This window comes from Gopherus evgoodei, chromosome 1, assembly GCF_007399415.2.
Source record: "Gopherus evgoodei ecotype Sinaloan lineage chromosome 1, rGopEvg1_v1.p, whole genome shotgun sequence".
Taxonomy (NCBI): domain Eukaryota; kingdom Metazoa; phylum Chordata; order Testudines; family Testudinidae; genus Gopherus; species Gopherus evgoodei.
Window position 1 is genome coordinate 212079068 of NC_044322.1, and position 15383 is coordinate 212094450.

Below are 15383 nucleotides of genomic sequence, written 5' to 3' on the forward strand. Positions count from 1 at the left end.
CTGCTTTCCTGTTGTCTGTCTTGGTAGCAGGAGAGGGTATAAATATCTGCTTTTATCTGGTTTCTCTGACCAAAATCTCTCATGCAGTGAATATTAACCCCCGGTGGTTCATTACACTGAGTGCACAGAGAGATACAAAGAGGTGATTGTAGCAGTGATAGCTGTAACTTAGAGACGTGGGACAGTCTATTTTATTAATCACGAAGATTAGATGTTACATAGAGCTGCACATATTCCTTGTAAGGACTGGAAACAGGAGACTTTTTTTTCCAGACTAGAAAAATAGATAATTTCCTCCTGGGAAAGTGTATCTGGGATTCCGTTGAACGTGTCAAGAATTTGATGGATCATGTGGCAACAGAAATGTCACTAAATTCCAGTAGAAGGTATCTTTAGATGCATTCATAGTACTCAGCACAAATAGCTATTTTCATAGATCTAAAGGTCTTCATACACCTTAACTGATTCTTCCTTCCCTGTGACATAGGGAGCTGCTCCCACTTCTGCAGATGAGGCAACAGGCACAGACGATAAGTGACTTGGCCAGTGCTAAGAGGGCGCCAATGATAAAGCCAGGATTAGATCTCAGTCCTGTGTACTTACCCCTTCAGACTGGTCTCACTCCTAGCAGAAGTCTAGCTTTCAGGACAAAAACTCAGTTTTGTGTAAAAGCAGGGGCAGAATGAACTAGGTCCTTGTTTCCCACCAAGTTACGATGATGGTTACAATTACAAGATTATTGACACACAGGATGGTCAATTGAGTGCAGTTATGGACACTGATGAGGGCATACCATGAGAGTAGAAACAAGGGCAGAGAACAAAAAACAAGGCTCAGTTTTGGACAATACAAGTTAGTGCATGTGAGGAAAAACAATTGCAAGTACATACACTAACTGAGAGGGGGAAATGCAGAAAGCAGAGACCTAGAGCTAGCAGTAGGCAGCAGATTGGTCGTGAGTTCGTGGCTATGGCTTGGAAATAAGGCTAGTATAATTTTGAATGGCTTAGACAAAAGCATTTTGTCACTGAGCAGAGAGGTTATAGTTCTCCTACATACAGCTCTGATCCAGCCCCAGCTGGAATACTGTGATCAGGTCGGGGGTGTCATTACCAGAGAAGCCAGAGGGAGTTCAGAGAAGAATGACAAAATGATTAGGGGGTGCAGGGGATAATTTCCAGGGAAGGATTGAAAGATGCCAAGCATGTCTTGGCTAAGTGACAGGCACAGGTTACAGGGGATACTGGAGGAGGGTAAACACCAAGGAGGGACAAGATTTATTTAGCAGTTTTAAAGGGAGCTAACTAGGAATAATGGGAGGACATTTAAGAGTAAAGAACTGTAGTCTGTATTAGACAAGGAAAGGATAGGAGCCACCTCCGTTGCATGCTTAAAACCTGACTGGAAAGATACTAAAAACTGCACTCTAAAGAACAGTCCTATTGGTAAGAGAATGGGATACATGCCATAATTGGCCATTTTTATCTCTAAATTCTACTGTTTTCTATTGAATTTTTTTGTTAGGTTGCCTTTAACATTTTTAATAACTGCAGCCTGCTCGTTCACCAGCTCTGCCTGGCTGCAAAAATATTTAGTTTGAAGCAGAAGGTTACTTTGTGCAGTTAGCTGTGCAGCTTGTTAGCTTAGTAGGGCTGAGATGTGCTGCTGTACCCCTAAAGCAGTGGGCCACACTGGGGTTGCAAAACTAAATGGAGGACTGGGTAGGGAAGGCTGTGCCTCCCAAAACAGCCTGCCCTGCCCCCTCCCACTTCCCGTCCCCTGACTGCCCCCCTCAGAATTCCTGACCCATCCAACCTCCTCCTACTCCCTGTCCCCTGACTATCCCCACCAGAGCCTCTGACCTATCCAACTGCCCTCTGCTCCATGTCCCCTAACTGCCCCCGGGACCCCTGCTCCCTTACCATGGTGGAGCCAACCACACCACCACGTTACCCGGCAGGAGTGGTGGGTCAGAGCGCTGGTGGCACAGTGAGCTGAGGCTGTGAGGGAGGAGGGATGGCAGGGGGCTAGCCTCCCCGGCTGGGAGCTCAGGGGCCAGGCAGGATGGTCCCGCGGGCCAGAGTTTTCCCACCTCTGCTCTAAAGGGAAAACCTGGGTGCAAAATAGACCATGATGCACATGTGCACTAGTGACAACTGGATTTGTTGACAAGCATATGCCAAAGCTAGAGCATTATATTTTACAGGTACAGTTCTGACATTGAAGGGAGCAGTGCTGACTTTTTCATGCCTGGACTGCATGGGAGCATTGATACATCCACCCTATGAAGTATGGAGGGACCCAAACAGCATAGATGACAGTGAAAAAACGAGAAAAAGGAAACTTGTCATGTATTCTCCTTCCTCCTCCCAGGATATGGGAGATCATCAGTTTGCTGTCATCTGCTCAGAAAAACAAGCCAAAGTTTTCTCACTGCCTTCCCAGACATGCCTCTATGTTCACAACATCACAGAAACGTCCTTTCTATTGCGAGCAGATGTGGTGACCCTGTGTAACAGCATCTGCCTGGCTTGCTTCTGTGCCAACGGGCATATCATGACAATGAGGTACTTACCTAGCTAATCATTTGGCAAAATTGTAAAAGGCAACAGAATTAAGGCTGTAAAGGGGAGCAGGATGTACACTGTCCCCCTGCAATCTGGTTCAGTGGGTGGCTGAGCATGTTTTTATTATAGACACACATGTAAAGGAAAGCTGTACCCATTTTGCTCTGGTATATGATTTCTCTCAGTTAGTAATCCTTCTCACCATCTAGTACCAGATTATCTCTGACAGCAATAGCATGGCAGAAGCAGCAGCGCTCACTGTGGCTTAAGTTGCAGAATAGTTTCCATGCAATCTCTCTTTGGTCACTTATAACTGTCAGCTTTCAGCTTCTGGGCTAAAGGCTTCCAAGCCTGGTCTCAGCTATGTATGTTCAATGACTTGGAAATCAAAATACCATTCCCTACGTTATAAAAAAAAAATAGGGCTGTCAAGTGATTAACAAAATTAATCACACAATTAATTGTACTGTTAAACAAGACTAGAATACCATTTATTTAATTTTTTTAATGTTTTCTACATTTTCAAATATATTGATTTCAATTACAACACAGAATACAAAGCGGACACTTTATATTTGTTTTTTATTACAAATATTGCACTGTAAAAAACAAAGAAATAGTATTTTTCAATCCACCTAGTACAAGTGCTGTAGTGCAATCTCTTTATCATGAAAGGTGAACTTACAATGTAGAATTATGTATAAAAAAACTGCATTCAAAAATAAAACAGTGTAAAACTTTAAAGCCTACAAGTCCACTTAGTCCTTTTACTTCTGCAGCCAATTGCTAAGACAGACAAGTTTGTTTACATTTTCAGGAGATAATGCTGCCTGCTTCTTAGTTACAATACACCTGAAAGTGAGAACAGGCATTTGCATGGCAGTGTTGTAGCCAGTGTTGCAAGATATTTACGTGCCAGATGCGCTAAAGATTCATATGTCCCTTCATGCTTCAATCACCATTCCAGAAGCCATGCATCCATGCTGATGATGGATTCTGCTCAATAACGATCCAAAGCAGTGCGGACCGACACATGTTCATTTTCATCCTCTTGAGTCAGATGCCACGAACAGAAAGTTGATTTTCTTTTTTGGTGGTTCGGGTTCTGTAGTTTCTGCATTAGAGTGTTGCTCTTTTAAGACTTCTGAAAGCATGCTCCACACCTCGTCCCTCTCAGATTTTGGAAGGCACTTCAGATTCTTAAACCTTGGGTCGAGTGCTGTAGCTATCTTTAGAAAGCTGATATTGGACCCTTCTTTGTGTTTCGTCAGATCTGCAGTGGAAGTATTCTTAAAGCAAACAAAATATGCTTGGTTGTCAGCCAAGACTACCATAACACAAAATATATGGCAGAATGTGGGTAAAACCATGGAGCAGGAGAAATACAGTTCTACTCCAAGGAGTTCAGTCACAAATTTAATTAACATTTTTTTTTTTTTAAAACAAGCATTATCAGCATGGAAGTATGTCCTCTGGAATGGTGGTCGAAGCATGAAGGGGCATATGAATGTTTAGCATATCTGGAACAGAAATACGTTGAACACTGGCTATAAAAGTGCCATGCAAACACCTGTTCTCACTTTCAGGTGACATTGTAACTAAGAAGTGGGCAGCATTATCTCCTGTAAATGTAAACAAACTTGTTTGTCTTAGCGATTGGCTAAACAAGAAGTAGGACTGAGTGGACTTGTAGGCTCTAAAGTTTTACATTGTTTTGTTTTTGAGTGCAATTATGTGACAAAAAAAATCTACATTTGTAAATTGCACTTTCACAATAAAGAGATTGCATTACAGTACTTGTATGAGGTGAATTGAAAAATACTGTTTCTTTTGTAATTTTTACAGTGCAAATATTTGTGATAAAAAATAATATAAAAAGAGCACTATATACTTTGCATTCAGTGTTGTATCGGAAATCAGTATATTTGAAAATGTAGAAAAACATCCAAAAATATGTAATAAATGTCAATTGGTATTCTGTTGTTTAACAGTGCAATTAAAACTGCAATTAATCATGATTAATTTTTTTTATCATATGAATTAACTATGATTAATCAACATCCCTAAAACAAATAATTCTTACAAATTCTTTTTTGGATAGCTCCTCAATCAGAATTGCTAAGGTAGAATGTTGAAAAGTGGCATTAAAGCAGTCCTCATTCAGCAGCAGTGTCTTTGAGAGTTCTATCTAGCATTGGGTTGGATTTAACCAAACTCTTAACTTTTGAAAACCACAAGCTACACATTCTGTGGATTTTTTTTTTTGCCATGGGTGCTTAACCAGGGTTAGGTGGCAGCTGAGCAGGGTTTTGAGATTCTGAGTGGCACCTCAATGGAGGACTTAGATGTCTTACATGCAGCTTGGTGTTTAAGTCCTTTTGTGGAGCTAGCCCTAACAACCTATTTTGGTCACTGAAATGTGCTTTGAGACCAATACACAAAGGGAACAGATCTGTGAAGTGGAAAGGTGCCATTTTTACAGTAGCACATTTAAGAGTAGGACTGCATTTTAAATACCACAGCATTCTAGGCTATATATGGAAAATACTAAGTTACCTGTGGGTTTGAATAACATGATAGAATAAAAGCATTTTCTGTAAATCCCAGCATAACACAGGCATCTGCTTCTCTTCAGCTTGCCTAGCCTTCGCCCAATGCTGGATGTCAACTATTTGCCAGTAACAGACATGAGGATAGCACGGACATTTTGTTTCACCAATGAAGGGCAAGCTTTGTATCTCAGCTCTCCCACAGAGATCCAGCGACTGACATACAGCCAGGAGATGTGCGACAATCTACAGGTAGGGCTTGTAAACCTAGAAAGCATACATGCTGCTTGGCTTTCTTATTGTGGAGAAATCTTTGAAGCACTAATGGGCTCCCATTGTCAAATCTGTGCTTCCTACAGAGGAGGGCTGTACATGTTTCCAGCACTTCTGAGCCAGACAGAGGCATCCCAACAGAGCCCTTCCACCACTGCCTTGATTACAGTGGCTTACACCATTCTCAGGCTTTCGGCTGGTAACACCATGTCCTCTGGTTTAAAATCTAGTGCAATCTGTTCCTTTTTCAGATAATTTTCATTCAATCCAATTCATTCTTATTTTTAATTTGGAACCTGAAACTCCATATAACACCACAAAGATTGCCCAGGATGTTTTGTAACATCTGCAGTGTCATGCATAAAATATATGTCAATTTGCATCAACATTTCCAGAGAGAACCAGTTTTCTCAAGAGAAAAGCTCCTACATTTGGAAAGAGTAAAATGGAAAAAGAAATGCTTAGTGTCACTGTCTAATGCTCTGGTCCCTGAATATGCACGTTCCTTGTGTTAAGGCTATGAAAGGATGCAAAACACTAACCCACAATTCTATCAGCTAAAGATGGGGAAACAAGATGCTTCTAAAACAACATTGTTTCCAAAGAGCAAATGATGTATTTGTAAATAGTCAATTTATCTGGAATAGTATGTTCTACTTGTAGGTTTCTCAAGGTAATGACACTTTTTCCTCTCCTAAGTTTAATTTAAATTTCAATTTAAGTTTTAAATGATTAAAAATGGTAACAACTTGGATTGTAATATTATTGCCAGCAGATGTGCCAGGCCTTAGCTTCAAGGTAAGAAACGATTTACTGTGAAACTTCCATGAAAAGACAGTGACTTGCTTTTATTGTTTAAAGTGAAACCAGTGGTAGTTTCACAAACCTAAAGATGAAAGATCCCTGTTTATTCATAGCAGAGGACAAAAGGCAGCAGCAGGCCACCCGCTCCCCCAAGTACACCTTATGCTTGCCCTGCAGGAACCCCCTCATTGGAACACAGAAGAGGTCAACAGTGCGTTTGGTCTGTGGCCTCTGTGGAGTAGCTCCTGTCCCCTAGCGACTGGACTACGTCCACAAACTGACATTAACTGTAGCAACTTCTAAGTGGATCCAGAGTTGAAGCAGGTTGGCACTTGCCCTAACAAACGTGCTGCTCTGGGTGAAAGAGGAACTGTTTCAAAACGATATGAGTGACTGCTTAAAAATGTATGGCACTCGATACCAGCACAGGTCTAACGGAAGGGAAAGTGCATCAGCACAACTCTGTTCCTTCCCTAACTTTAGTATTGCTTATTTTAATCTAAAAGTAAACAGACTCCACTCCCCACATTCATACAGGTCAGTAGGCTAGAAGGGCAGGCATTCAGAGTTGGATATAAACCATTAAAAGTCTCCAGAAAATCTATTAGAGATTAAGACATACTTTTGAATTACTTACAGTATTTTCCACTACAGTAACTCATACAGCCCTTAGTTGCAGGTGGGAAAAGGTTCTCACGTCATACTATACATCAAAATACAGCAGCTATGGAGATGGTCTAAGCAAGGAAAGTCATTTATTCCAAGCAAAAGCTAGTTCATTATGTTAGATTTTTTTACACTCTAAATGTCATTTATTGAAGGAAGTGAATTGTGGGGGGTTATTAGGGAAGGATCATTAGCAGTAAAAAAGGGAACTAAGCTTGAGGTTGTGTAATGAGCAGAGAACCAGGATGCCCAGCTGTCATTAGACCATGGCAATGTGCTGAGCAGCAGAAGTCATCACAAAGTGCTGGCATTTTCAACCCTGAAGATTGGTATGAGGAATGGGTGTTGCAGCCAGGCTTGGGCTCACTGGAGAGGAGGAGGACTTCAAACGACTTTTTACACATTACTGGAGGGACTCTGAATACATCACTGAAGAAGGGTTTAAAACTAGGGGATGGGCTAGATTTGTGTTAGCCCAAGTAAGGGAATAAAAGGCTCCTACCTCTCAGCACTGCCGCACTCCAGCTGCTCACATCACAGCTTCTGCACAGAGAGGAAGAGCAAAGGCTTTATACACCCAGTATCTTCCTTTCCCCACAAAAGCAAGTGGGAGGAGCATTGGCAGAGAGCCATGGTTTCACCCACCCTGACCTACCAGCTGGCAGAGCAGTAGTGTTAATGTGCTAACATCTCCCCACAAATGGTTGATACATAAGAAGTTACCCTAGCAGACTGCAAATAACATTGATCTCTAGATTTGTTTCTAAAGAACCATTGGTTTGAAGGATACAGGTGTAAGCTTTTTGGAGGCAGAGATCATGCCTTCAGCTGTGGCTGTAAATGTCTCGTGCACAATTGGTGCTGTGTAAATAGTAAAATTAAGTGGGAGGCAGGCACCGCTAGCATCCAACAGTGAGCTCACGGAGGGAAGCTGTCATAAACAGATAAGAAAAGTTAATAGCACAGAAGTACTTTATATCTCTTTGACTGTAAAGGGTTAACAAGTTCAGTAAGCCTGGCTGTCACCTGACCAGAGGACCAATCAGAGGACAGGATACTTTCCAATCTTGAGGGAGGGAAGTTTCTGTGTGTGCTGTTAGTTTTGGTTGTTGTTCACTCTGGGGGCTTAGAGGGATCAGACGTGCAACCAGGTTTCTCTCCAATCTCTCCAATACAGGCTCTTATAAGTTCAGACTAGTGAGTACTAGGTAGATAAAGTGAGTTAGGCTTATGGTTGTTTTCTTTATTTGCAAATGTGTATTTGGTTGGAAGAAGTTCAAATGTGTATTTGGCTGAAAGGAGTTCAAATTGGTATTTTGCTGAAAAGATTTTATTTTGTACTTGTATACTTAGGCTGGGAGGGTGTTCCCAGTGTCTATAGCTGAAAGACCCGGTACCTATTCCATTTTTTTTTAATTTACAAAGATAATTTTTACTGTTTTTTCTTTCTTTAATTAAAAGCTTTTCTTGTTTAAGAACCTAATTGTTTTTATATTCTGGTGAGACCCCAGGGGACTGGGTGTGGATTCACCAGGGAACTGGTAGGGAGAAAGGAGGGAAGAGGGAAAGAGAGGCTGATTTCTCTCTGTGTTAGGATTACTTTCTCTCAGGAAGAGTCTGAGAGGGAGAAAGAGAAGGAGGGGGAAGGTAAATTTTCCTCTCTGTTTTGTGATTCAAGGAGTTTGAATCACAGTGATCTTCCAGGGTAACCCAGGGAGAGGAAGCCTGGGAGAGGCAACGGTGAGGGAAAGGGTTTACTTTCCTTGTGTTAAGATCCAGAGGGACTGGGTCTTGCGGGTCCCTGGGCAAGGTTTTGTGGGGACCAGAGTGTACCAGGCACTGGAATTCCTGGTTGGTGGCAGCACTACAGGTACTAAGCTGGTAATTGAGCTTAGAGGAATTCATGCTGGTACCCCATCTCTTGGACGCTAAGGTTCAGAGTGGGGGATTGTACTATGGCAGAATTGTACTATGGGGGAATTGTACTATGACAGAAGCCAATGGCCTTTTGTAAAAATTGCTTCCTATCAGCAAGCACTAAACTCATCTTTATTGTTTTCTTTTTGTGAAGTATTGATGGTCTGGTTGCCTGGATAATTACCAGCTGATTGTGATTTCTTGATTTTAATCAGCATTTTTATGTTGTGGCTTTGTTGCAAAATTTGCTCTACGCAAATCATAAAATATGAACCCACCAGAGGAATGAACACAATTTTTTTTTAAAATGCGAGTGCCTTTGGTTGGACATGTTAGCTGCACTATTGATCCAGCTCTTGTAGTAACCAGACATCAAATGCTGAGTTTTTCATAGTATGATAAAAAAAAAATTAAATAATTGATTTTGCAGACAAACTGACAGTCAACTGTTGTCCCTGCTAGCCCGGGTCTTGCAATACAACATATGGCATAGATCAGAATTTATCTTTTATTTGCCAAACATCTGATGTCAATGACTCTCTATGCTAATCCAGACATTTAAAGTAAATGGGCAATCTTCATTCCTCTGTTCCCTCATGTGTTCTTCTGTCTGATTTGGGCCAGGACATGCTTGGGGATTTGTTTACTGCAGTGGAAACACCCGAAGCCCAGAACAGAGGCTTTCTCAAGGGGCTGTTTGGAGGAAGCGGGCAGACCTTTGACAGAGAAGAGCTGTGTAAGTGATTATAACTGAAACTAATGAAAGTACAACAGTTAAACCGATACAAGAAGAGGACACATAATGTAGGAAAGAAGGGATGTTAAAAATGTTAAAGATAACACTATAAATGAAGTTAGAGAATTTGTCCCACAAGCTACTAGGAGCTAGAGCTTGACCTTTCAGAGCCTTGTTTCTGTCTACCCAAAATGTTTTCTCTCTTTCCCCTAAGAGCAAGTAAATATAAAATAGGCCCCATCCCTGCAGTTACTGAAGAATCAGGTTTGAGATGGCACTAGTATCAAACCTGCCTGGTTAGCTTGAGGCAGTCTCTATGTACCACAGTACACTCCAAATAACAGCAAAGGAGTGAGGAACTAGCAGTGAACGCTCTAGGTATTGATGGTGGAATGAGCTAACTCCACTTTCCCTGTGTAGTTGGCGAAGCTTCAGCAGGAAAAGCCTCTCGGAGTCTGGCTCAGCACATCCCTGGCTCAGGTGGAATCGAGGGCATGAAAGGAGCTGCAGGAGGGGTAATTGGAGACTTGGCTCGTGCGCGCCTTGCCCTTGACGAGAGAGGACAGAGACTGGGAGAACTGGATGAAAAGACTGCAACCATGATGGCTAGTGCAGAGGCATTTTCCAAACATGCACATGAGGTATGGGTTCCTTGCACATACATGTGGAGAGCATTTGCCCTACCCAGGGTTACCCAAAGTTAAGAAAGCTGAACCTCCTTCAGGAAAATTAAAGCAGGCACAGTCCCCCAGGTGTTGCTACCTTCATTTATACAGCACCTTTCCCCACACATTGGGGACCCCTGGTGTAGATTGTCATCATTTAACACTTTCTCTCCTTTCCTACATGCTTGATGAGCAGTAAAGTATCATCATTCACATTTTCACCCACTGAAATAAATGGGGTAATTTCCCAGCTGTTTCAGGCTCTCTGCAAACTCAGGCAGCCATCTACTTTGGTTACACTTACTCCAGAGTTTCATAGCATTTAAAGCCAAAAGGGGTGATCAGATCATCTAGTCTGCCCTCCTGTGTATCACAGGCCATTTCATTTCATCTGGGTATCCCTATATTAAGTCCAAAGACTTCAATTAGACCAAAAAAGTTCAGTCCTCAGGAAACAAAACTGTGCGCCATGGAGAGAGAACAAGGGAGACCCAAGGTGCCACCAATGCCTGAGTCTCCTGCAATGTTTTCTTCATAAATATCTGTCTTCAAAACTGCCGACATCTCCCGTTGGTGTCAGTTAAGATGACATTACATCCATTCATTGATGTGTCAGTGTTGCTACTTTGGAAACAATGGGAGATAAGGGCAATAGTCATTAATTGCTCTGAAGATTTTTTGTGCCGATCCCTCCTGTCAATATTCAGTTACGAACTATAACAGGAGAAATATTACCATTAGTCCTGTTTCTTTCTTTTAAAAACCCACTAGTTGCACAAGATGTGCTGAACAGGGAGGGGGAAACTAGAGCGGGTCACAGGTGTGCATCTGGATGCAAGGGCACAAGTGGGGCACTACAGAGAACAGGAAACTAGGGGCATGACCATAGTGTGTTATGCTAAACTGGTTTGCTCTAAATAGGCTGCGTAGCATGGAGACATTTGCTCTGTAAAACTGAAATGATGTCACCCTATGGTATAGTCCTAGGAGGGGGAATCAACTGAAAAGTAGTAGTAGCACATTAAGGAATATTTACCTGTATCTCCAGATATCTGTACAGCTAGATTATCACCTACCTCATGCCCCAGGAAGAATGTTTGTTGTTGGTTTTCCTATTGGCTGTAATAAGTGTGAGGCAAAAAATACACATCTCTTTGACAGTACTGACAGATGGTATTCGAGGCACCTAATCTATGGCAGTTCCTACTTCACCTTATGCAAAAAGCAGTGTGCTAAAGTAGGAATTCCCTGAGAAGCGTCTCTTCAGTGAACAAAGAGCTATGGGTAAATAATGTTCTTTATGGAGTTTAATACTTAATTATGAAGTTAGAGAAAGCAAATATATATATATTTCACAGCAGCAAAGGGAAATGACATGTTTGGCAAAACACAACCTGCTGCTGTTTGTCATGGACTTCATAATCAAGTAGAAAATTTGGAGCAAACAATGAATGGACCCACTTCATTTGTGGTACCACTAGTTCAGTGGAATTCTACCACATACTAACTTAGCATAAGTCTTTACCGTTAGCAAAACAGATTTTTGTATCTAATTTTCATTTTGCTTATTTCCCATCTCTGTAGTTGATGCTGAAATATAAGGACAAGAAGTGGTACCAGTTTTAGACTTTTAAAGAAGCTGCTTGGCTTTGATGAGAGCACTATTCAGGGAAGTGGAACTTACTCTCAACACTACCAGTCACTGGCCAGAAGCAAAACTTTCTCCTAGGAAACATTTTCCTGTTATTTATTTGTTTGGATTCACCACAAGCGGGAAGTCAAGGAGAAGTTTTATATCCCACAAAATGGAGCCTAGACTTGTATTGGTCTTTTAGTCAAAATACCTGGCTCATGGTGTAGTAAATCTTTTTCCAAAAGCAACTGCACAGTCACATTGGCATGTAGCTCTTTTCAGAAGATCTAGGAATGAACTGTGGAGAGTATCTCTGGTTAAAAATATCCTGTACAAACCTAGAATGTTAATGCATTTATTAAAAAAAAATGAATACAATTTTGCATGATCAATTGACATCTTAAAAAGAAAGCATGTTGTGACCGAAAAAAAGGGATTTATTTCTATGTTGAGCAAAAAATATTTAAAAAGAGCAAAAATCTTTATTTTTAAAAACTACACTACAAACAGCCAGTACGTTTCAAGCATGGCTGCTGCTATGGACAGGAAAATTAGATGAGCTGCATTTTCTTATTTGCTGCTAGTTCTTTTCCATATAAAATCTTAGGTTGAAATCATCAGTGCTATTTAATTCCTATCCAAAGAATAAACCAACATCCAAATGCTTTATTTAGTGTTTGTGAAGGAGCCAGTTGGGATGTCACCTAATTGAGAGTAGAGTAGATTGGTCTTTACAATCCAAAGAGTGCAGGAAACACCTTCCATAAATACTAATTTTCTGAAAGCAATCGTTGAGGGGGCTGTGATAACTTTTGTCACCCCAGGAGTGTCTGAATCACTTGGTTGCCTTGTTTTTTCAATATTAGAAGCGGAAGAGAAGGTGAGTCAGTAATCTATTGAATTAAACTGAAGAAAGTAGAGGGCCCAGTAGGTCAAATCTCCTCAAGTCAGTGACTTCAGTAGCTTGCAGGAAAGAGTTGCACTGAAGTGATGCTAAGCAAACTGCACAGTAACCCAATTTAAAGCTGGCTGGCTTAAGATCACACCAGCAACTAGTTTGAGCTGCAAAGCCCCGCAGATTAATTTTATATAGACCAGTTTCTACACTGTCTTGCCTGGTGTATCACCACTTGCAACCTGTGCAAAGCTGTTGTAAAACACTGCCACAGAGATGAGTGGAGAACTCAGGAGCACATTGTATCTACTTTGCACAAGTGTAAATGCCTGTGCAAGGTACTGGTGAAATAGGCTGTTCATATCAGTAAAGCTGCTGCCACGGGGCTTCATGTGGTTTCCATCATGGACTTACTTTTAATTTCCTTCATTTCGCAGATACTGTCAGCTTCTTTTCCACAGAAGTTTATCATGATGTATTTGCCTGAACAGCATTCCCATTACATAAGTCAATTTCCTTCCCCAGCTCAGTTTTACTCCTCTGCATCAGCACAATTTCCAAAGTAACCAACTGTGAAGTCAGATGGATTCTAAAATTGACTTGGGAACAAGGTGCCACGGTCATGTTTGCCAGCAAGTATGTACAAGTACAAACTAGGGAGAGAGAGAGGAGGAGACACTTTGCATCAGGAGAATTCACTTTGAAGGAAAATGCTCTGAGAAAGCAGCTGCAGCTAGTGACCCCCCCACCCCCAAATAGCCATGGCCATCAGCTTTGCTTTAACTTCCTACATGTTTGTATCATGACAGTTTAATGCACACTCTGGACCATGAGACACTGCTCTGGCTTCTGCATTTCCATGGAAAGCCCTGCTAACTCTCACTCAGTAGCTCTCTCAGCCATTCCTTTCTCAGATCTGCTCTGTTTTTAGTTTTGGGGTAGGTGCTCACTGGCAAAAACACCTATTGCATATTTAGTTCAGCTCAATTTTAGAGATGGGTTTTGGACTCAGAAGTCTGGCACAAGTTTGAGGCCTTATGGCTCAAAATGAGTTTTGTGCTATTCAGAATTTTTAAATTTTGCTGCAGGCAAGGTTAAAATGCCAGCTTTGACCATTGTTGTTCATATGGCTAATCCAGCCCATGTGCATTGCATGTTTACTCTACACATACTCTGGCCTATCATTAATCGAAATCACTAAGCTTATGGGCACTTTAGCTTTACAAACACCTTAGAGAGGATATGTTCCCTCATTTAGCTGCAAGACTAGAGAAGGTATTTAAACTGTCAATGAATTAGGCTCAGACCAAACAGGTAAAGATTCAGGAAGGAAATCATTCCAGCAGGGACAAGAGTCAGTTCTGTAACTTACTGCACCTGTCTCTATACTAATATAACCTCTATGAAAAAGATAGTCCTGGTTCACGTGGTGCCATGTACACCACCTCTACTGGCTACACTGGGAGTTTCCATTGCAATTCCCTGACATGTTGCAGTATCCATTGATGTATCACACATGACTGTATGGGCAGACTAGCAGAAAGCTTGGTGAGTGATTAGGATGGTACTAGTTCTGTAGTGTATAGAAATTCTTGGCTTGTTATTCCGCTTTTAGGCAGAGGTGTTGCTTTAACATCAGTTCAGGGACCTATGATCCTGAATGAAATGAGAGCCTCCTTAGAGTGAGCTCTAGCATCTGCCTGTCATGAAGCAGTTGCACAAGTCCAGTATGAACAGCTACAGCCTGCATGAGGGAAATATGCCTCCAGTAGGTCATTTACATTACACTTGCTCTATCAACAGTCTCTAACTTAACACCACGCTATATCAGTGGGAAAGCCAGCCAGTAGCTTTCAATTTGCCTCTTTACTTCACAAAAAAAGAATTAAGATTCCCCAAACATACAATTTTGAATGTTTAAATTCTTCATCTTTTTCTCTAGAAAAACTCCCCAGGAGGTCACAACTGTATCTTCCTTTCATCTATGGCATATTGTACATCTTTCCAGAAAGTTACAAATTCCTGTTTCTGTAATGTTCAGCTCTTGTGACTATAATTATTAATTTTCTTGTAGTCTGTAGAGATCTAAAAAATTGTATATGTTTGTATATAGAACCATCTATATATATAAATATATATATGTAATGTATATGTTGTATAAGTTTGTTAGTGCACACTGTTAAAATGCTTTCTATTGAGATTTACTGTGGATGTGGGGAAAAGCCTTCACCTTAAAATTTAATGAGGGTAGGGGAAGCCTGGCTGGTTAGTTTCTTGTGACATGAGGAGGAGTGTGGGATTTTTAGAGGGCCTATCCTAAACATTTTTTGTTAATAACTAGAGTAATAAAGCTGCAGCCTTCAACCTGATAAGCATAGCAATGACTTTACTTGCTGAGAAGAAAATTAGGCTTTCTAAGAAGAATGTTGAAATCAAATGTGCTTTCACCTTTTCTACCAAGCCAGCATCGGTTCACACAACATCCATAACTTTTAGGCTCTTTCTACATCTGAACTCTTAGTTAAAAAGTACAAATTCCAGATAGGTTATATTAATAGGTTATATTAGATTTAAAAGTATAAAAGACGGTCTATAGTGACACTTTGGCATAATGTCGCTCAATTAAAAATTTTATGTTAGAAAATACATTTTTCACTCACAAAAATTTATGCACTATC

General features: G+C 41.0%; 1 protein-coding gene across 9 annotated transcripts in view; it reads left to right on the forward strand.

The window, feature by feature from the left end:
* Positions 1 to 15077, forward strand: part of STXBP5L (syntaxin binding protein 5 like) — a 424278-nt gene extending 409201 nt beyond the window's left edge. For all 9 annotated transcript variants that reach the window (XM_030534340.1, XM_030534349.1, XM_030534386.1 and 6 more), the window contains 5 exons: positions 2207 to 2567; positions 5203 to 5368; positions 9401 to 9512; positions 9933 to 10153; positions 11762 to 15077. In XM_030534340.1, the coding sequence (XP_030390200.1) occupies positions 2207 to 2567; positions 5203 to 5368; positions 9401 to 9512; positions 9933 to 10153; positions 11762 to 11803 (902 nt within the window). In that variant the 3' untranslated portion in view covers positions 11804 to 15077. The remainder of the gene's footprint in view (positions 1 to 2206; positions 2568 to 5202; positions 5369 to 9400; positions 9513 to 9932; positions 10154 to 11761) is intronic.
* The last annotated feature ends 306 nt before the right edge of the window (positions 15078 to 15383 follow it).